We start from the raw sequence: 23,934 nt of genomic DNA on the forward strand, positions 1-23,934 counted from the left end.
AAAATGCACATTTTTTCCATACGCTGTAATTCTCTCTGTAACTCTTACTCTGTAACTAAAATATGGGCATAACCAAGTTATATGGCAGGGTCAGTATAAGGTTCTGGATAGTTTCGATAGATAAAGTGGCTAAATCTTTTTGCCAAAGGTCACAGCTAATGGCCTGACTCTGCCCCTCCACCCCCACACTACTTTCCTGGCCTTTCAAACCTGCCTTGCCATTACTCTTGAGCACAGAAGCCAGTTCAAAACAAAACAAAACATAACAACCCCCCTCCCATAAATAAACCACCCTGAATACGTGTCCAGCAGTAGAATTTGGAACAAAACCAGCAACCCAGCAGGTGAGACTACACTGACAGCTCTAAGAGTGTGAGAAAAATCCATTTACTGTCCTTCTCCAAGTGGGAATCACACTAAAGTCAATGTGAGGTGCGTACAAAGTAAAGGTAACAAGAACAGCAGTGCTAATTGCATAACAGCCAGAAAAGGGAGAAAGGGATGGCAGGTGGAAAGCAAAACAAGCTGGTGGCACGCTCCCTCCTGTGCCTTCTTACGGTGGCAAGATATCCACTGGCCCCCAGGGGATATACATGTGTTCAATTTGGCCCCACAGAGCGAGAGCAAAGCTGAACTGTCCAGCAAGCTCCCAGGTCAGCGCTGATCTGTGGCTGGCTGTGCTGTAGCAAGGGAAGGCAGCTCCCGAGCTGTATGCCGCCCCATGCCCCAGACTGCTTCTGGAATGGGAACAAACTCCACTTTAGCTAGCTGCTCTCTCTGTGTTATATTGCCTTTGTCATCTAACTGCATCAAGATGATTAACAAAAGGCCACAGCCTGTGAGCAACCCACACCATCACAGCAAAGAGCCTTTTCCCTCAGTTTTGTGCCTTCTGCTTGTGCTCTTGCTTCTTGTGAAGAAACCGGAGGCAGCGTCACTACAGAGGACAACACAGCTTAGTCCTTCCATGCTTGTGGCAATGTCCGTTGTCCTTCTGACGGTCTCTTCCTAGATTCTTTCCCACCCTAGATGCGGGAGCTGCTAACTTGGAAGAGAATTAAAAGACAGAATTGTTAACTCAGGAAGCAGGAGTGAAAAAATATGGCAAATTAGTCACCAGTAGTGACTAGTTCTGTTATGGAATAGGTATGAGTCAATGAATCCAGACAGTAACAGCTCCACTGCTGCCCATCTTACAAGGCAAAATACACCTGGAAGGCTGAAAACTCCACCAAGCTAACCTTTCTCACCCAGTTCTGACCTCAAAGCTCAGACCAGAGCTAGTAACCAGGCTATTGCTGTCTTCACTCTCAGCCAGAAAAAACAGCTGGAGGTTGCCCTTGCTATCAGTCCGTTACCTGAGGCTCTTCTGTGGCCATGTGCATGGTCTTTCTCATCTCCAAAAAAGACCTGAACTGTCCTGTTCCAGATAACTATTTAGCAAAGGTTTATCTGCTGTTTGCAGAGTTTATAGCTGTTTAGCAGCCAGTCACCTTCCAAATTCTCTGATAGTAGTTTTGAAGAAAGTAGTTCTTGGAAAAAATAAGTGTTCTCTTCTTTGAGTGATATGCTAGGCACTACAATAACACTTATCCCAACTCTTTTCATCTTACACTCATCATTTAGATAATCCAGCCTTTAGATAACAAAGATAACTTTATTCAGAAGGAGCAGCCTTTCAGAAACCTGATGGGGAAGCAGCCAGAAAGCCACTCACACAAGCCCTCAGAAACACTGTTTACCCCATCTCCTGGGATCAGATCACTGCTTCACAACAGACCTTTGCTTTTTGTATGAAAGGATATAAAAGTCATTCCTTATATAAGCATTTTACTGCAGTAAGCTGAAATACTGGGTCCAAGAGCTAAAGGTGCTGGCAGAACTTGCTACTCAGTGAGGTGGCTGCAGCCTCAGTCCTCCCAGAGCGCCAAATGAACGGCCTGGACGGTAGGCAGTGAAGGCACAGCCTAGATGTGCTCGCACCTGGGACATCCCAGGGGTGATTCCAACAGCTGATGTGCCAAACTTGAACTGTCAGCAGGGCAAGGATGAAAATATCGCTTGATTTATCCCAGCACTTGACACATTTGCAAAGCAGCAGATCTTGGTAATACAAGAGCTTGGTTTGCAATTCAGCCAATGATTCTTGCGCAGAACGTGGACAGAATAGTAAAAGCTCTACAAGTCGGCCGAGAATAAACATAAACATATATGTAGTTTCTGGCTGTCACCTTGGGGAAAAGAATGGAGTTTGTTACATGGACTGGCATGGCTAAAAGTGTAAGGTAAAAAAGCTAGAGATACAGATCAGAAAGAACAGACAGAACTTCTTACAAGTAGTTGCACGCACATGTTTCCCACTCTTTTACATAGTATATTCAGCCCTCATATGTAAAAACAAACAAACAAATCCACCTAGCTTAGAATCAGCCCCCCAGTTCTTCGGAGTTTATTAAGGAATGACACTGTGTTGGGTTCTGGTTTGTTCCGGGTTTTTTTTTTTTTTAACTTTCTCTCTGTTCACTTCTGAAAGACCAAGTCCATTCATTTTGCCACGCTCCCTAAAATATGCAAGTAGGTGAATCTGGCCCTGGTTTTCACTGGCTGCTGGATAATACAGACATTCTCCCTTCTTGCCAAACTGCAGAGTTCTTATTTTTGATCCTGACTCCTTCCTGCCTGCATATCTTCTAGCCCAATAGCAAACTACGCAGCACACCTCAATCTAACATCTGCTTTTTCTCCAAAGCCAGAGACTCTTCCATCCTCCTCTCCCAGGTCTGGGAGTATCAGCAATGTTATTTGCTGTCCCATTGTCTTGCTAGAGAGAGGACACACCATCTCTTGCCTGTAGAAAGAACTGACCTTTATAAAAGTTGGGGGAAGGGGTGTTATTTTGAGTTTTACACCTGCCTTTAAACCTCCAGGGATATAAGAGATGTACCAGGGTAAGGAAGAACTGTGCTGGTTACACCCCAGCTCTCCCTTCCCAGACTCCCTGCCCCTCCGTTCTTCACATTTACGGAGATATAAACCCAGATAATAACAGCTGCAGAAGGACAGAGCAGGTGGGAAGAGCAAGGAGGGAGGCACACGACAGCATCAGGACGCTGGCGTTAGCCTCAGCAGTGAGAATGCTCTGGGCAGCGCTCCAGGCCTCGCTGGCACTGACTAGCTGTTATTAGAAAGAGCTAGCGTTAGCAGCCTGAGTCACACTCTCCTTCCCTCCTTCCCCAATATTTTCCCCTAATATTTGCTAGCATGCCTATTTCAGTATTAAAGACACAACATAGTTAAGCTCTGATTCAGATTTCTTGGTAATAACCACCCAAAAGCATAACATTTCCCCTCCCAAGATAGACAGAAGTCTGTGAAACTTCTTTGTCCCTGGAGGAAACAGGGAAAGCAGCAGACCGGCTGCTTTGACTTTCTTCCTTCTCCACCTCGTGTGAAAATAGCAGTAGATAAACCTTCCTTGCGCTCTGCCCCAGAGCACCTCCCTCCTGAGATGCTCCCCTCCGAGGAGGAAAAGCTGTGCTGCTGTCAGAGCACCCCAGGCCTTGCCTGAGGAAAGGAGATGAAGAAGAAAAACAGTTATATGGCATTACGTATGATCTATTTTGCAGTGATGATTTTTCATTAAGTAGGGAGGTCTCTCATTCTAGTAAAACAACTTCCAGCGCTTAGACTTGTTCATTCTCAGGGAAACTGGTTTTCCAGCTAGTTGACATAGCGTTTTCTGACAAAGAACTGCACAGTTTGGTGTACCTTTTATTCTTAAGCAGAAGCAACATTTGAATTCAACGAACTTGTCTTTGAAATTACCAGTCCTGAACAAGTTTGCCGGTGGCTTAATCCTAAAATGCTATATGCCCTGAGGTTTCTTTTGCTGCTTTGTATAGCCGGCATCAACCGATAGTGAAGTCAAGCATAAGCTGCCCATTGCAGGGAATGAACTTATCATTTAGCCAGCAGATCCGTCACTGGTCAGAAGCCTGGGACTTTCTGGAGATGTATACAAACTACAAGTCTTAACACCTCCCTCCACTCCCCACAGCTGCAGACACACTGTGCGTTTTTGCAGTGCTATAAACAGGTAATCGGATGGGTCAAATACTGTATGATGGGCACATCATTGAAAGCTTATTCATCAGGTTAACTTTCTCTTCACTGCTTCTCTAACCTAGGCTTTTTCTCCTTCCATCATCCATACATTTCTAGCTGATAAAATTTTTGCATGCATTTCTAGATTTTTGTTCTTTAAATCCAGATTCCAGCCCACTGAAGCTGGCAGAAAACTGCTGGTAGCCTTCAGAGACAGTGAGTTGGCCTCTATAGCAATTCCCCCGTTCAGGAAGTTTGCCTTGGCTTCTGCTGAAGTCAGTGGGAGCCTGACTGAGCCTCAGACTTGAGAATCACATATCTAGGCAGTTATGGACATACTGAACACACATAAGTAATTACAGTCTTTCTTGGTAATTTGTTACATATAGTGAGGCTCTGTTCTGGTAAGTGGAGCACTGGTGAGCCATTGCCAGCTTTAGCCAGTGTCCCCAGTGATAGAAGACAGCAATAACGACAAAAGTGCTGAGGTTACTAAAACAGTTTTGCAAACCATGCGTGACAGGAAAGGCAAGAGGTGCTAAAGAAGGAAATATTCTAGTTTTTGGATACATCAGCTGATCACCACCATCAAACCTGCGCTTCCCAGGGTTTTCCCAAGACAGCATAGCATAGCAAAGAAGTCTCAGAAACATAAGGGTAGAAGCAAGCACCTGTTCTACCTGACTATCACAAACGCAATAACTTAACAGAGTAACATCAGCAACAGAGACTTACTAGCAAGTAAAGGGAGCAAAGAAGCTGAGGTAAGGGTAAGGAGAAAAGGAGCTGATTATTTAAATATGTGGTCATGTGAAAATTCAGAGCAAGAACTAAAAGATAAAATAATGAGAGATTTGAAAGACTGGGAGAAAAAAAGGTTGGGTGGAAAAAAAAGATGAGGTCAGTTAGGGAAGAAGACAGGACTTTACTGATTTGAGGATGTCATGGAGAATGTGATAGACAATTTTGGTAAACTGAAGTTCCTTCCTTTGATATATTTGTGTTAGAAGAGGAACTCAAAGTCAAAGGTTAGAATCAAATGCAAATAGAAAATTAGACATTTTAAAACTATGCTGCCATTTTTGATGTCTATATTGACAGGGCTATCTATACAGTAACATTTTTCCAACCTTATGAGAATGATTCACTGTATCCTGATCACGATGGGATTTGTGTGCTGCCATCTGAGCTCAATCCATATCCAAGCATTGAATTATGAAAAACAATAGTGGAGGTGGGCAGCCCTGTAGCAGCCCACAGGGAAATACAGGATGTTTGTGTGGAGCCTTTTATGGATGACCATATTCACCTGGATAGCAGAGAAAACTGGGAGGCACGGGAGTTGCTGTAACACACAAGGGAAGTTCCCAGTTAATGCAGTCAATACCACCCCTGGCTGTGATGTCCTGTGCAATCAGATGTGCAGAATCAAGGTCTTAAAGGCAAGAGATCTCTTAACAAGCTATTTGACTATGCAGTTGGGAGGGAAGGGAGGGAAAGATCTCAAACCCTACATGTACCTCCAAATTAATCCAATCAATATAACCCTATTATCGTGACCACGGATTACATAGGATGTCCTCTCGCTACAGAGTGGGCAATGCTGGGAACCTGTTTGCCCTTTCTCTCTCTCTGGAAGTATACACACACCACTTTCCTAAGTATACAGAGTGAGAAATAAAGCTGTATCTTGCTATTTAATCTCACTTCAAATGTGTGTTACCAGCCTTTATGTGTGCGACCAAGTGAATAGTTATATGCTACTAGCTTATACACTATTTGCTGCATAGGTACAAAATGATTGAAGGGAACTGATTCTGCAGACCTATGGTATAATATAGATAATGCATTGGTCAAATATCCATTCTATAAATGGCAGAATGCAGACTAATTCTTGTTTTTATTTTTCTCCTTAAATCCTAGAAGAAAATGGACCCCGTCTACTTGTGGTAGCAGAACAAACTAAAGTCTTCACGCACCGGGGTGGCAATGTCACACTGCCATGTAAATTTTACCATGAACACACATCAACAGCTGGCTCAGGAACCCACAAAATCCGGGTCAAGTGGACCAAACTCACCTCAGATTACCTCAAAGAAGTGGACGTCTTTGTTGCAATGGGACATCACAGAAAGAGTTACGGAAACTACCAGGGCAGAGCATTTCTAAAGGAAAGCAGCGAGAATGATGCCTCTCTTATAATCACAAATATCATGCTAGAGGATTACGGGAGATACAAGTGTGAGGTGATTGAAGGATTAGAGGATGATACAGCAGTGGTAGCTCTGAATTTAGAAGGTAGGTAACACCTGAATTCTGCTTAAATTTAGACATGGGCAGTGTTAACAAATGCCTGCTTTTCCTAATACCGCCAGTATTGTATTATCAGTGATAACAACAAGCTGAGAAGTGGGATTCATTGCACTCTGGGGATCTTGGCCTGGCAGCCTATAAGCGCCATCATAAGTTATAAAAACATTAGGACTTCTATAACTTATACTAGCCTACAGCATTTTCATCCCCCAGTGAGCCCTAGTGTGAGGAAAGCCAAAAAAAGGACCAAGCATAGTATGAAGAACTCCATATGTTTTTAATTTGGTCCTATCACTTTACAGAAAGCCCTATGTGTTTTACAGTAGACTTAGGGAAAATTATATTAAATATCCCCCTAATGGCTATTTCACAGAACTTTGGGGCATTTTCTATTATCAAGCAGACACAAATCTTCTTGCAAAAAGGAACAATGTTAAAGTAGTTTTCCAGAGACGATGGTTTGTTTTCTCCAGTCTTATAATTATACACAATAAATCCCTACACGGCCTGCCAAGCATCTTAATTCCTACATGTAGTCTGTAGTCATTTCCCTCAGCAACACTCTTGTAAACAGTATAGTACACAAGCATCAAAAAAATTAGTGAAATGACCTTAGAAATTACCAAAATTCAGCTTTTCTTTACTCTTATGAAATGCAGATAAATTTTATGAGATGCAGTACTTTTAAATCAGTATTTGGACTTTTTCCCAAAGCACTGTATTCAGCAATAAACTTAGGAGTCGCATGAGAATGCTTCCCTTACATTTATATTTACCAGCAAGTGCGTGTCTGAGAAGAGACCCTTGTAGAAGCCGAGTCATCTGTTGAGAATAGTTAAGAATTAAAAAAAAAAAAAAAAAAGGAAAATCAAAATCCTGGTTACACACCAGCAAATTAGCGAGGTATATGAATCTTCAGCTTTCACTGAGGCCTATTGTACATTACAGTGTTTACTTAATTTACCTGCAGAGTAAGACTACCGATCGCTTCCTGAAGCCAAATAGGTGGCATGGCCTTACCTTCCTCACATTCATTTTTCCTTTCCTGATAAGAGGCTACCAATGGATTATGTTTCTGAGCATAGAAAAGTGCCTCACAGTTTCCATGCCAGTGGGACAGTCGATTTAGATTGTTTCACCCCCCCCCCCACAATCAATCTATAATAAGAATATAGGCTATTCTTTGAAATTTAGGAGATAACCCGTACACACGTCCAATTTTCTTTATCTAAAACTCATTTCTGAGTGAAGAGAAAAATAAGCAGGAGGAAAAGGCGTACGACTTTATTATTCTCTGCTAGCCAAAGGCACTTATGTGCTCAGTCTCCTCTCTGCTCGCAGAAGCACTGCAGTGCTTGCTCACTGCAGCTGCTCTCTCCAGGACGAGCCACTGGAGCGAGAGCAGTTTCTGTTTATCATACTCCGGTTTATATAAGTAAAAGTAAGGCTTTGGAGATCTACCCCGGCTGCAGCTCATGGGACCCACATGTGGGAGATGTGTTACAAGACTGACAGCCCCACAGGAGTCACCTCTCAGGGTGGTTTCAAGACAAGAAGGATGTGAAAAAAAAAATGTGGGGAAAGTGCAAGTGTTTGGCATACATGAGAAATAGCAAATGTCATATAATCCATATTAGGAACATGTGACGTCTTTTACCTGTGTTTGGCCTCAACACATCTCTCCTCTTCTTGCACTGTTTTGCGGAGAGTCCTGGAGTCCATTCCCACATTGCTAGGTCAGCTATAGCTTTGCTCAGTAATTCTGCACAACAGCATGCTATAATACTCTCCTGCCAGTCTCCTCACTTCCTAAGCCCATATGTCTGTCAGGCCTCAAAAATGTTTCAGTGAAATAGCAATACATCTTGTTCCTGGTCAGATACTGGGACTTCCCAGTGTTTTATGGCATTATGATGTTTTTGCCAAAGTAAAAGGGTCAGAGCCTGTGTAAAATCTTTAAAGGATTCATCATACCACAAATGTAGAGCAGATACTCAGCTGGTGCACTTAGCTTGTGCCTTTGAAGTCAAAGTTTATTAGCTCTCTTCTATTAAAAGTGAGGAGATTCCAGCACAAATGCTGTCTACTATCATAGGAGGATCTGGGGAAGGGGAGAAAACTGACAGCTGTAGTAACAGAATGTGAAATTTGGCTTGAGGCTTTGTACACATACTTCTGCACATGGCAGAGTATTTAGATTAATATTTGAAAGTCTCTATACTAGAAAAAAAGAAGTAATGAGAACTTTTTTTTTTATTTACTACACACAGTAGTTACCAAAATACAGTTATGTGTTTTTTGATAGCACCCAGAATTAAGTGCTAAATTCACAGCTGGGCTTTTACACATTAGTTTGCTCAGATACACATCTACATTTCCTAAGCAGCACATGGACACCGAGGTATCTCAAACCTGATGTTCCCCAGAGCAATTATACTGAGGGCAAACCACGTAAATTAGTTAACAGTAAACATGGAAGAAATTGTGTATCTTAAATTCAGGGCTTGAAGTGGAAGGGCAGGGGGAAAAAGGATTTATCGCTCTAGGTTCAGAAGGACTGGACCCAGGATCTGTGGGCTCAGGAGGACACGACGGTTCCCCAGGCTCCTTGGGAGCTGAGGCCTCGGAGCCATCTTCCACAAAGACACAAATCTGCTAACTGGGGGTACCTTGCTGCTCCTAAACCAGTTTGCCCTTTTCTGGGAAGCCTACAGGCTCCAAGTGGGAGCCAAGGCTCGCCTCACGTTCCAAATGGAGTCCTTTCTTCCTAGTAAGTGAGGGGATGTCCAATTAAAAAAATAAAATAAAAAGGGAGACAGAGAGTTAAAAGATGTTATACTGCTTAAATCCTACTTCTCTGGGTGGCAAGAAGATAACTAGATCCACTCAGGATGCACATTGACATCCTTGCTTCAGAGATAGAAAAGAACTACTTTTGGTGAAAATACAGTTGAAAAAAGGAGATTTTTCTACCTTTGTTATTTGACTGTTTATGTTGGTATAGCACCAGCCCACTGAATGTGAGATCTGGGTTCCACATCCTGATCATATACAGCATGACCTCTAGGTTGCTACTGAACAGTGTCTCACCTGGAAATACGCACCTCCCAACACCTCTTCTCCAGCACCACCACTCCTTCCCACCCTCCCACTCCCCTCAAAATAAGGAAATTCATTGGATAGGAGAGGTCGAGAGGAATCGTATTTCTTTAACCAAGCATGTTCCAACCTCTACTGAGAGAAAAGTACATTTTAACTGGGATGTGTTTAACATATGGAACAATGTCTTTTTTGATGATTTTGGTCAGGCACGGGACAGATGTCAAACTGTTCATTTTTGACATTATAGAGTGATGTTTCCTAAGCGCGTGCAGGAATATCTCATTAGGGAAACCTCATGGTAAAAAAACTTAACCTTTCCAGAACTGAGATGCGACTATTGAGTGTCTCAGTTTGAAATAAGACAATTTAGTCCAGCTTAAGGTAATTGAATCAATGATTCTAGGTCTAAGTTTTATTTCACTTGTCTTATAAAATGATAATGATTAAAATGCAGCTACATTTATTATGGATATATATAATTAAGGGAGATATAGTCCTCTCTTTGCATGGCCCTGCACTCATTTTTTTCCATCTCACCTGCAGCTTCATGTAGTGCCGGATTTAATTGCTGTTTCATGCATTTTGGCAATGCAGAACAGATCAAGGAAAAATATCAGTGTCTTTGGACAAAAGAAAAATATATAAACCCATCCTAATATTCTACATCTGTTAAAATAATAAGGTTAATCTCACAGTAGGAAGGATTTTCATCAATAGCCTGATGTCCTGAGATGCTGGCCCTCAGGAAACATCCTGGCAACAAGACAAAACCATTTATATCCAGGAATGCCCCACAGCAGTACGAAACAGCTGATCACTCCAATGTGAGTTCACTGTACAAACAATAACGCTTTGGCTAGGTGAAAGCATATTAACATATCAGTGAGAATAGTTGACCTCTACCTCAAAGGACCTTTTTCCTTTCCAAATACAGTAGTGATCTATTCTTATTAGACATACAGGCTTCCTGGAATCATAATTAAACTATCCACAATAACTGGGTAATTTTAGCTTTGAAAAAACAGTGCAATTAGATTCAGCCTGTAATTGTTACATATGCTATATATTTTTTTAATGTTCTTTTCTGATATTATTTAAGTGAAGCAGATTCATGCCATTTTTCCCCCTCCACCAGCAAGACACAAAACTCTGGTCTAGGATTCAGTGCCATGTTTCACAAACTGCCAACTTTACCAGTTGAAGGACTTGACAGGCCTCCTCTACACCCCCTGTGCTCTGTTTCTACCCCACCTATATACTTCTCTGCCCATTCACTGAGCCAAGGCAGCTGCTCATGAGGTTGTACTGTAAACCAGATGATGAAAAGGATACGGCTTAAGAACAGCTTTCAAACAAACAAACAAAAAACCCTACTAATTTATCATTTAATCGTTATCATCCTGTTTTTGTAGCTCAGCCTTATAAGTACAAGTACTGGCCTGAGGGCAGCACTCTTAAGCTGGGAATGGTGGCTGGAAAAATGGCAAGTATTGCAGGGAGCTGGACACATTTTTGTTGGCCTTGTTGCCAAAGCCGTTTTCCCACTGAACTAGCCATGCTGTGCTCCTAGCATATAAAATAAGCATCTTGAGTTTTACATTCTTTGTCAAATGCTTTGGGAGTTAAAACCTTAACTAAATTAAAAGGTCTCATATAACAGGTAGATATTGTTACAGTAGTCATAAGCAAAGAAAGAGTTCTCAGCTTACATTAAAGTTTCTTTATTTTAGTGTTTTACTCTTTTTCTTTCTTACGAATACTAGATACTTTTGAACCTTACCACATTAGGCTTGTATACTGAACTTCTCAGGCAGATGAAGGCTCCAGCACTGGCCCTCTGTCATACTTCCTGGGCACAGACTTTGTGCACAATTCCTTCAGCGAAGTAAGATTCATGGCCCAGACGACCAAGAATCTGGAACGCCCCCAACAAAAGGCAGAGTTTTAATCTATTAGGAAATCTTTTTTATAGTTTCTCTCTACATAGACAGAAGATAGCTGAATGCAATAGCTTTGCAATACAGGCTCTGAAATAACTGCTTCGTGTGTCGAACAGTACCAGAAATATGCAGATCTAGATAAACCTATTTAAAATCTCTGTGGACTGCTTCTTCCAGATGGAAACTAAACTCTTTGTGTGCTTCCGCATGAGCAGAAAAATCACTAAGTTTTATGATCCTGCTTAGAGGTACATTTGCATTTATGTCCAAGACAGAATTAGAAAAGGAACAGCCTTCTCTTCCAGAAAAGACTTTATAGTTCAAAATAGATCAAACAAATTCATGACCTTTGTATAAATGAATTCTTCCTAATTATCACTGTAATCATTTCCTAATCTAATCATTTTCTCTTAAGTTGCATGTAAGCAACATGGGATTCATAACTGAAACCATTATGCAGAGCCTAAAGCTTATCAATTCCTTGCACGCGGTAACAGGGGAAATCAGATTTTGCCTGACAATGTGCACTCTATTTGTTTCTTCTGTGTGTTGCTGTTACATTTATACACAAAAAACAATTTTGAACATTCTTTACAGAACAAATCTGTTGTTCTACCTACAGAAAAAATGATTTTATGGGATGCACTGTTTGTAAATACCTAGAAGACAACACAAAGTTTTACAAAAGACAACGGGAGTTTGTCAAGAGCAAATTATGTCAGACCAGTCTCATTCCTTCTGCGACAGGGTAACAGGTCTTTACAGACATGGTTCTACTGTGTCTAGTGTGAGCAATGGCACTGTAAAAGAAAGATGCACACAAAGTAAAAAGTTCAAAATAAAGCAACAAAAAATCATCTAGAAACCATAACCTGAAAGGAAATGCTAAAAGATTTGGGACTGATTTGCCTAAGGAGAGCAAGGAGAAACAACAGCCTTCAAATCTGATAAAGGCTGAAGCAAAAAGAAGGGCATAATCTGCCCTCAGGCCAGATAACTCTAGGCTGGATAAGTCTAGCCTCTATTTGTCAAAAACTCCTGATGGCTTGGTGAGGGGACGCGGTCGGATAGGCACCACTGCAAGCTTCCAGCTATGGGCGATGGAGCCGCCGCCACTGCTGACAGCCACTGGCCACCCACGGAGTCTGTGCTAAACAATCAGGTATCTGACGATTTTGACAGGCAGAGAAATGGAGCTGGTTCTCAAGGAAAGTGAAGGACTTTACACAGAATTTTAGAAACCCACTACGGAAAATTTTGCCTTCAAGTGTATGAACCTGCCAGCATAAAACTGTACCCTACAGTACAGCATATAGCAAACCTTACTGTACCCTGTGTTTACCCTGGCTACAAAAAAACTTACTTTTTGTTTAGACTAGAGGTGAAGGAAGCCCATTTCTTTACTCTGGCTGCAAAGAGACTTCTTTTTTTTTCCACATGCATTAACAGAAATGTGTGTTATTTTGTTCTGTCTGTAAATATTCTTAAAACTGCTAATTGTGTATGGTGCTGCCTTAATAGACAGCCATAAATTGTTACAGGAGCTGAGCTTTCTAAGGTTCCTTCCTCATCTTTTGGCTTTGGGTAACCGTTACGCCTCCTTGCACTGAGAACATATCTCTAGTGAACAGGTAATTGCAAAGGATTCGTGCTGAGTTTGAGTGACTACCTGCATATAAGAGTGTGTAACACAAATAGCACACAAAGGACACGCAAATATCATGTCTTTTCCATTCTTTAAGTGACCAAGATTGAACTCTATTTTATTTTCCACTTATTTTCTGATATAGTGGAGCATCTAATTCTCATGGACTTGTTCAAAATTCTCCCTCTCAAGACAAATAGAGAAAAAAGGATTTTCTCCACCCAGGATAAAAAAAGTAGCATTAAACACATCTGCACAAAAGTGATGACTTGCTCTGCAAAACAGCCAGTTTCACTTGTCCTCATTCTCTCTCCTCCTTCAAAAACGTAATTGAAAACCACAGCAATAGAAGCAGAGTTGTACATTACTGGTATCAAAAGTAAGGCATTCATAGAAATATAGGCACCCGTATGGGAAGGTTTTGTTATACTTCTAGTTCTTATGTTCTGATTTGGTAGAAATCCTAACTTCCATTACAGTAACCATTTTCAGGACTGTGATTGCACTGCCACTGGTACATAGAGCAAGCCTTATGAGGTCCTCTTCTTTCACTAACAGATTTATTTCCCACTAAATTAATGTGTTCCACTTTCTTTCCTCCTTCCTTGGAGGAAGGCAGAAGCGGAGTTGTTGTTAACAGAACTATTTCAGAGAACTGAGTGCCTGGGAGAGGAGCTACCTCCTAAATCTAAACTGTAATTAACATTCCCTTTGTAATTAATATTCCCTACTCAAGCTCCACAAAGGTTCAGGCTGCTTGCTTAAAACAAGGAACTGAGTCACTAAGGTCAGGTTTAAGGCTCTTCAGGCCAAAGTTCCCGCAAACCAACAGAGTGAGAGAACCATCATTCCCTGGTTTTAAACAGGTGTCTAACAACTCACTCCCTACAACAGGCCACATCCTAGTAGGTTGCTGGATGCACCTGGTTGCCTACAGGTACTGCCACTGCTAACAGGACACACTTGGAAGGATAATATAGAAAATAGGGGGAGGGATTTAGAAATTTTATTCAAACTGAACCAGAGAGCAGGTCACAGACAAATGGATAAAACCAGTGCTTGTAAGAAAAATACCTCCCTTTTCCAGCGGAAGACTTTCAGGGGCTTTCATGTGACCAACAAAAAAATATTAGAATGTAATTGAAAGCCACAGCAATAGCAGCCATTTGAGGCTGGAAGTTTTGCCTCTTTCTTCATTTCCTAAGCTGAATTTGTTAACGTTTGGAAGTGGGTGTTTTGTCTTGCAGTAAAACACAGGATTGGAGTATGGCATCTAGTTTCTGTTTCTAGCTTCGGAATAGCATTGAGCCCCCAGACAGCTTTGTCTGTTCAAGCCCAGATGGAGTGGATTATGTTTTGATGGGCTGTAAGAGCCAAGAATGAAGATGCGGCTGCTCAATTAACTAAGATTCAAAACTGCTAAATTGTAGCAAAAAGAAGATGTGCAGTATAGATCTATCTATCAATTCAGTGTTAGGTTTGATAGGGAAGTAAGGAAGAAACAACCAGTAACAGCAAAGATGCAAGATAACACAAAGCCGCACAAAGCTTCATAAGGTCAATTTTGCTATATAAAATCACTGATGGCTACCCCGTCTGTATCTGCAGGGTGAAATTAATGCTAATGAGTTGCAGACTTGTACTGCAGATGAACTCAAACAAAAATCAGCTTCTAGCCCAATATAGCCCAAAGCTAATATTACAGTTCTGTGCATATTTATGTTATTAAAACATTATGGCCCAAACTGTCAAACTCAAGTACATTTGTAACAAATCTACATCCATATTTAAACATCTAAAAAAAGTGATTTTGGAAACCTTAAGGAATCAAATCTGTTTGAACAGTTTCTGGTAAATTGTTGCTCAGTCTTTAGAAGTATATGAGTTTAAACCTTTACTAATGGATAACCATCTCTGGTGATTTTAGGATTTTTGACGTATACATGGAGATCAAACACATGTACTAGACCAGGAGTCAAGATTCTGGGGAGGTATAGTTCTGGAAAAATAATAAGCATTAGATTTCTAATAAAGTACTAAAGCTTGGACTCCTCTGGCACTTGCTACGTTTTTACTATAGCCATTAATATTTCTAGCCATTAGCTAGGGAGAAAAGGCAGAACAAATGGTTAAAAATTTTTTCAGAGATCCAGAATGAACATGAAACCTTTATGGCTTCTTATTTATAAAGTTGTAGTTAACAGCACACAATGTGTTACATATCATTCGTATTTTACAGTACAGAACAGCTAATAACTCAAAAGCCCTTTAACAAAGGATTTACAAAAGGGACGAAAGTCAGAAGACTTTCTAGCTAACTACTGAAAGAGAACAAAATCTTGTTTGTTATTACCCTGCCAAGTGTATGTTTGCATGCTTTTTTTCTTGGACCGACACACTTGCATTTAGTAATAGCAAAGATATTATTTAATAAAAATAACATTACCTGCACAATAGATGGGTGAAGGAGAGAAGGGAAAGAAATGAGACATTAAGATACCAGTGGAATAGATACCAAAGAGGATCTGAATCAAAAAGAAGAATGACTTCATTGCATGGTGACAGTTGAGCATGACCATTATGTAATTTCTCTATCCTATGCTACATTGCCTTGGAGACAAGGAACTTGTTATAGGCAGGAGAATTCACCAGCAGGGAAAAAATAAAAAGAAAGATAGATGTCTTTACCAGTTTAAAGCTTTTCGCTCATCTCCTAATGTGTTATCTTGTCTTTAGTATTTCTACATCCTACACCATTTAGTTCTACAGAGATGCTTGAGAATAAACATCCTGAGCTGCTTCTTCTCTGATACCATTTTGTTTCAGCTTATTATAAAAACTAAGCTAAAGACAACTGTAAAATTTAGATCTAGGCTAAATTTCTAAACCTTGCCAAAGATTAGGGTGATCTGATCAAAACTTTTGTTTCAAATCTCTCTCTTCTCTGTACTGCTTTTTATCAGAGCCACGTGGGCAGGTGGTTCGTCAACATTTTCTGAAGCCTCTTTCCTGCTTCAAGAAGTAATTTTTACCTACAGAGATTTTTTTGTAAAATAAACAGAAAATGCAAAGTGGACAAATCTGTAAGAAAAAGGCAATGACATTGATTAAATGTCATTACTGAAACAGCTCTGGAGGTGCCCCCATGTTTCCCATCCCTGCTTGGGCACTCTCCATCACAAGAAGGTCTCTCACGTACCTGCTACCATGGCTCACAGCAGATAGGGCACAGACGCAGCTGTGGGCTGCAAGGTGGTGGCCTGTGTCCCACGTCCCACGTGGGGCACAAGGGAGCATCGGCAGATCTGTGCCTTCGTGCCAGAGCTCACCAGTGCCGTGAGCTCTCCAGCACATGCTCTTCAGTTACATCAGCTGTGCCCATAGCAGTGGCAGGAGATACGGCATCTCACATCACTTTCTCTGGGGAAAACAGCACTTTTAGGTCAACAAATACATTTTATTTTAATGTCTGTGTCTAAAAAGAATAGCTCATGATACTCCATATTACTATCCTCTATACTACTTCTTTCAAAAGGAGTATCAGAAAATGCCCAAATTCCATCCTGGAAAAAAAGGAATAGGCTTTTTTTCTACCTTTTTTTTTTAATCAAAATGAGAAATTTACCTTACAGTTGATAAATGGACATTCTCTGATGAAAAACATTTAGCTGCAAAATTTCTATCAGCTCCACTCATCTTTAAGCACTCTCGGAGGGCAGGGGCGAGATCACAGCAGGGAGAGCAGAGCCGCAGATGGGAGCAGCGTGCAGAGCTGGCACAGCTCCCGCCAGGAGCAGGACAGGGTTATGGGGAGAGGAGCCCGTCAAGCGAGCCAGGGGGCACTCGGATCCCCCTGTCAAATAGAAAGACTGATTTCCTGGCTGAGCATTTCACCCCAGAAATAAAACAGCTTAATATTCTGCTGCAGTGCAGGGTTAACCTTTACTTCTCCTTTTGACGACGGCAAGTGATGTTTCCCGTCCTTCTGCACCTTCAGTGAGTAAACCCCTCGTAACTCAACCTCTCTCTGCCGACTCAGGTGTGGTATTCCCGTACTCTCCACGGCTGGGGCGGTACAACCTGAACTTCCACGAGGCCCAGCAGGCGTGCCGGGGCCAGGACGCCGTCATCGCCGCCTTCGACCAGCTCTACGAGGCCTGGCGAGCGGGGCTGGACTGGTGCAACGCCGGCTGGCTCAGCGACGGCTCCGTGCAGTACCCCATCACCAAGCCCCGCGAGCCCTGCGGCGGCAGGAACACCGTGCCGGGGGTCAGGAATTACGGCTTCTGGGATAAAGATAAAAGCAGATACGATGTTTTCTGTTTCACTTCGAACTTCAATGGTAAGAGCTTTAGTCGCTTCTACCTTGTAAAAGACCATTGCTAAGCTTAAAAAAGAAAGTAATTCCAATGGCAGCAAAGGGCAGCAAATGATATGTGACTTATCAAAGCTTATGTTAGCTTTGGAAAGTGTTATTGCTGAATTTTGAGACACGCATGTCAACAGTAAAATTGTCTTCACCACATGTTCACATAGATCATTTGTAAAACTTAGCGTTTATATTGGCAGCAGTTTCAAATACCTCCACTTTCACCTCTTTAAAATTTGTATATATATCTTTAATGCTGATATACACCCAGTTTATTTCAGTTAAAGTCATGAAGAAACCGTAACTCCTTTAACCGAGCTTTCCTTTTGAATTCAGTTATAATTATGATGTTTTATAACTTTAATATAACACCAAAACAAAACTCTGATTGCAACTTCATGTCTCTGCTGTTGCTGTTGCAAGTCCAGCTCATAAACCAAATCTCATATGACTAATACTTCCTTATCAGCACAGCTATTTCTAGCTTTTATGCATAATAATTTAGATTCCTAATCTCAGTACCCTGCCAAAGCCCTAACCTGTCCACTTTTGCTATAACTTGGCGTGCTCCAAACCTTAGTTTAGTGACTGCCAGCTTTTTAGCTATTTGTAGGTGTTACTCTAGGTCAGAAATGACTTGATCTCAGCTTGTTATCATTTAAGGTTTAATCTAGTGGCTGAAAAGGTTTTAAAACTGTGACTGTAAATAAGAGGAACACTGTAAGGGAACATATGCAAAAGCAGTCTACAATCTTCTACAACCTTATACTTGTGGGTAATTTCTATCCAACCTCACATATGTTTGGCTTGCAGCCCAACCAGAACAAGGAGCATGGCTCTTTTTGTTTATGCTCAGCTTGCTTATCCACAATGAAGTATGTTTGTCCTTGAGCACACACAAAAAAAAATAAACACAAACCTTGCTCTCAGAAGATATACTCTAATGTTAAGTCTGCTCCACCCTTCCAAAAAAAATCCCAAACCCTCAAACCAACAATATCAAAAGTTAGGCTGGATGCAATCTGAAACAAATATTTATCTGATTCTTATCGTGCCACATTTTTCTATGAAATGTTGGCTCATTTTTTCTTGCTTAATTTGTGTAAATCTAAATCCTATATGAGCTCATCTCTTATATACAGATTCAACCCTGTACTAAAGAAATAACAAGGAGAAATAAATGAATCAAGGAATATGTTTAAAAGGCAATAGCGGCACTATTTAAAGTGTTTGCAAAATAAATGTTTATGACTACTAATAACTAACCTCCAGCCCCCTTCTTTAGACTAAGCCATTAATAACTGGACATACAAGGTAATACCAAAAGCTGGGCACCATCTTTTCCGGTCCCCTCCCACTCAGTGCTGTATGAGTCTCCCAAGGTATCAGCATGAAATCTGGACTTCTGCTTCTTTCATTTCCTTTCCAGCTCCTCCCCAGCTGATGTTATCCTTCCATGTCCCAGCTATGTCCTCCACTATTCACGTCCCAATGATACCCTAATATCTGCAGTAACCCCAGCAACCGTCCCAAAATCCCAGCTTCTATTTTCACCTCAACGCTTCAGATAGCTTATGTCTGTTCAACAGTTTCATCAGCTTCCTCACTGTAAAGAGAAAGGCTTATGATGGCCCATTTTGCAACCAGCTCGCAATTGTCAGTGATAGAGGGTATGGGCAAAGAGCTACTCCTGCAGTGGTGAAGAACCGTCATACACGCACTATTGATTCCCTCAGCTCAGGAACAGCCAAGAAAAATGAGATATAGTTAGGACACCATGCATTTCCAGCAGTGGGAATGACTGCTGCAATCTGTTGACAGTATAAAACAGAAAAGCTTTCAACTTTATATGAGAGACCTGGAGAAATGCCAAGAGCCCTAGGATCACAGGATTGTAATGCTAGCTTAAAAAAAAAAATCTCAGAAAGTGTCAGTTGTGTGAGCTGCTGCAAAGAATGAGGGTGTGTGAGGTTTAAATTTAGAGAAAGGAATACCAAAAACACTTTATAATCTCAGGGGAAATTTCAAAAATAAGTCATTTTTACATAGTCCAGTAGTCAAAAATAAAAAGTCTTTGACAAAAATATATACAAAGCTTGTCTTTTACCTGAAGAAGAAGGATCCAAAACAGCAAAATTACATTCAGCTGTTAAGGTCAAAAATGAAAACATAGTTGACAATGCAGTTGAGTTCAAATCCAGATTTGGTATTTTCATTTTGGAGTGACTGGACTCCCACTGTGATCAATTGAATAAACTAAATAATAAGGATAAGAATTTGTTTTGATACCCTTAGTAAGAATTCTGCACACATTCCAGTTAACTGCACGGGGAAATCACTTCAGCAAAGTTTTGTCTGCGACTCAATATAAAATAATCATAGTACTTTATGAAATTACCCTTGACAGCGTCTTTCTTAGATTAGTGTAAGTACACAACTTAAACATTTTGTTTAGCCTGTGTAACCGTATCATACTCAAATCATTCTGCTTCTTTGAATAAGAACTTTAAGTGATTTATGACTGTAGAGGCAAAGCAAAAAACCCCCAAATGTGTCACATACTATGTAAATACTGGTAGTAGCAATTGACCCAGTTTATAAGAATATGTAGTGATGTATTTTATACAATTATACAAAGAATAACATTAACATAGCGCTCTCCAAATACTTACTACTCAGAGCTCAAGGACTAACATGGTATGGCTGCCCAGGAAAGATACAACTTGGTCCCTTTCTGTACAAGCAGTGTAGCAGGATTTCAGGTCCCAGCTGTGATAGTGATTATCCCCTAAAATATTCTGAAAGAGCATATAATCTTTCTCCCTCCAAAGAAATAACTATCAATACGGTTCTCATCCTGCTTTTGGATTCTTTCAGTTGATAAAGACTATTGAAAATGAATATCCCACAAGTGGGAAGCATCTGAGCAGAATTTGCCACTTTGCCATTTCCTGACATCCGTGTGCTTCACTACGCAGCCCTCACAGTGGTTTGCTTCCCTGCACGTCCTACACAGTGGATGCCAATTTAGTCTATGGTCTCTCTGGAAGAGCTGCAGGCTCATATTCCATGTGGTGGGACAAGCTGCCGTCATTTGCAAGTTAACGGGGGTCGCAACCCATCCCAATTTCTCCCTCTTCCCTGCCCCGAGGAATGGAGCTACTTCATTTTCATATGCTCCCTCCTGGAGGTAAAGGGGGGCTGCTACACACCGATTCAGAGGAATAAGTGCAGGTGAATCCTGCTGCCCCAGTCTTCTTCAGAGCCCCCGAAAGGTATGGGATAAAGAATATGTAAAGGTATAGTTTAAGTGCTTACTCTTTGCCTAATTTCAAAAGCTTGTTGAAAGGGGTCGGTGATTTCTCAAAGAAAAGTCATGGGAATTTTTTGGACTGGCAGGTGTTAGGGGAGCTAAATATAAACATAACTATCAGCTCCTATAGAATTAAAAGTTTAGAAAGAAAAAAAAAGCTATAAGTAGAGCTTCTTTCACCCATTCTGCTCATTAATGTGCATTTGTTATATGCTTTGCACATAGAATCACAATGCATAAACAATTTTTTTTTTCAGTTCTAGCAGAATCAAGCAAAAGTCTCTTATGTTAACAAAGTTAAAAGTACAAAGAATGAATTTTATGGGATCTTGTTAAAAGTGCAGCTGTGAACCACCTATTTATTACGATAACATGTATGATAAGTTAACCACCAACTCCATTTAAATGGGAGAACAGTACATAAAGCCTCTTCTGCATAATGTATACTCACCGCTCATTTGCCCTTTCCGGATAAAGGGACTGTTTAGCCACTGGGAATATGTAGCCATTGTTTTAAAAAGAAAAGTAAAAATAACAAAATGAAGTTTCCTATCTGTTCTTAAAAACGGAATTTTTAAAATTCAGTGCTTCTGAAACACTGGACTCACTGCTAATGGGGGGAAGGGTAGAAGAGGATTTTTTAAAACTGTTCCTATATATTCTAATGTGGCAATTTGAAGTCAATTACCTTAGATCATCACTTTATTTCAAAATAATTATCAGGATCTTCTCATTAAAGGAAAGGAAAGCATCTCACTTCTCATATTTTTAATATCTTCCTGACTTTTGAAGAAACGGTCTTGCTCAGCCGTATGCTATTAGTATTAAGATACACTGAATTCGAGGCTATTGAGCAGAGGACTGGCTCTACGTGATGGGCAAGTTACAGAAATATCCTGCAGGCTGCTAAGAATGTCTTTTATTGCCGTATGAAACCACAAATGGAGACGCGGAAAAACAATTTACCTCATTTCTGTAGCTGTAAGCTTCCTGGCGCACATATGGACAGTCTATTGCAAAGGGAGGCCTGCGCTCAGTGAATCTCTTAAGGGCACTGCCCGCGTGGCACAGCTGGGTGCACCGCTGGATGGGCTGTGCCGGCTGGGGGCCTCCCCTCCGAGCGCACGGCCAAGAGCCTTCTTTCCAAGGCGTTGCATTAACTCCTGCCACAGAAAGAGCAGACGGGCTGGCACTGCCTTTCGCTGCCCGCTGCCAAGAACCTGGGCTGCAGTGTGAAAACTTAGCCTCAAATCTCTGCTCTTTTGATTTAGAGCTGAGGTTGGGGAAATCTCCCCTGGCAGTGCATCGCTCAAGCTCTTGCAGTCACAAGGCTGCAGGTATTTAGGTCAAGTGTTCAAGTTTGTTGTCATGCTATGTGAAGAAGCTTAAAATACCCATTACAGCTGAGGTACAATTAGGTGTGAGGAGACCCTCTGCTCCATGACTGGAAGTGAGGCGTCAGATCAAGCACGCTTATCCTCTGTAGGAGTGACCTAACTAGCAGGTATTAATGAGACAGACAATCTCTCCATCTCCCTCTACACAAATAAATAATTAAATAAATAATACCTTAATAAATATCGAGGTTGAGAAGTCAGCACATTAGGAATCCTTCTAGCCTGTTGGCAGGCAAAATCAGCAAATCTGCACTGGGTTTATTGATAGTATTTTATTTAATCATTCTGGATACACATTTTCGTTTCCCCCATGAGGTTGATTATCGAAGTTCTCTTACTTAAGGAAGGGGCAGAGTATAGGAGTTCTTATGATTGATGTCATATGTCAAAAACCTGACCTTATGGCAAATCCCTAGGAAATTACATTCCACTGACATATGGTTTGAAGAGCAACTAATAAGCTAGGTGAAGTTTACACACTATCAGTCCAAATCCCTGTTCCCCTAAGTCTAAAATCCTCCTTGCTTTGGGGAAACCTCTTAATAATATAGCAGGAGCAGGTTTCCACTCAATAAACATTCTCTTTAGCAACACCACGTAAATGCTGTCAACTTGCTGAAATAGAATGAAGCAAGCATTTTACAAAAGGGTAGATTGCCTACTCTCTGAAGTAATGTTTTCTCTTGAAACATCGTGGATATCATCTCTGATAATAGTGAAATTGTTTAAAAGGTTCTTCACCATCAGAGCCTACATTTTTAAAAAGTGATTCCTGTCCTAGTGCAAAATTACAAACCTTAACATAAAGTTCATTCAATTATCATTATATTGTCATCCGACCTGACATTTCTGTGCTTAAAAAAGCTGTGTTTTTTGCAGGGATATAGAGCTCAAATAAGTCTTTATCTTTCTCACTGTTTTTTCTTCACCAAGAAAATAACCTGAAACTGAGCAGAACTTGGTTTGTGTGTTTGCCTGTTTTTTATGAGGAAGCAAAAGGATATTATTTTGGAGTACATTTTTAATCAAGAAGCAAAGCGTGTGCCCTGGAATTAGAACAAGAGCCTTGCAAGGATAAATGGCTTTGTTTTTCAGCTGAGTTGCCCTTAGAAAACAGTCAGATGGAAAATGTTGCAGACTTATTTAGAAACTATTATTCCTGCAGCTAAGTGCTATTCGTCTGTAATCCATTTCTACCTAGCACTTGGTTAACTGTCAATCCAATCATGATAAATAACCTTGAGTATAATGAATGAAAGGCATACAATGAATTTATATTGCCTTGATAAATGAAACTAATGTTTGCATTATTGCGGCTTATGGATTAGTACAGGAGACTTCCTTTATGAGCTTTACTTGCTGGCATATGTTTTCATTACCTTGAGACTGGGGCACTTTTTTTTTTTTACTAGCACTATCAGTTCAATGTCATCTTATGGTGAGACTATGCCCTTTGAAGCCTAAAAAGAAACAGAGTTACAGAACCGCTGCAAATGTTTTTGACTCTGGTAATGAAGACTTAGGACAGGCATGTTTTTGATCTACTGCAGGTTCAAACTCTGCTTCTGAGAAGCTGTGCAGTATCTCAGCTTTCTTGCAGAAAAACTTTAGATTGTGCTTGTACTTAATCAGAAACAAGGTCAGCGCCTTGCCAAAGAGTAAAACTGCATGTGTTACCTCTAGCCACCCTCACCCAAACACTACCAAAGGTCAGCTCTTACTGTGCTGTGCTTCTGAGAAGAAAATTCATA

The 23,934-nt window shown here is 40.9% G+C and overlaps 1 protein-coding gene across 17 annotated transcripts in view; it reads left to right on the plus strand.

Moving 5' to 3' along the window:
• Window positions 1–23,934, plus strand: part of LOC138060865 (hyaluronan and proteoglycan link protein 1) — a 67,781-nt gene that overhangs the window by 39,417 nt on the left and 4,430 nt on the right. For 11 of the 17 annotated variants that reach the window (XM_068925849.1, XM_068925848.1, XM_068925851.1 and 8 more), the window contains 2 exons: window positions 6,028–6,402; window positions 17,144–17,446. In XM_068925849.1, coding sequence (XP_068781950.1) covers window positions 6,028–6,402; window positions 17,144–17,446 — 678 coding nt within the window. The remainder of the gene's footprint in view (window positions 1–6,027; window positions 6,403–17,143; window positions 17,447–23,934) is intronic. The other 6 variants (XM_068925859.1, XM_068925856.1, XM_068925860.1 and 3 more) reach the window with 1 other exon arrangement.

Source organism: Struthio camelus, chromosome W, assembly GCF_040807025.1.
Source record: "Struthio camelus isolate bStrCam1 chromosome W, bStrCam1.hap1, whole genome shotgun sequence".
Taxonomy (NCBI): Eukaryota; Metazoa; Chordata; class Aves; order Struthioniformes; family Struthionidae; genus Struthio; species Struthio camelus.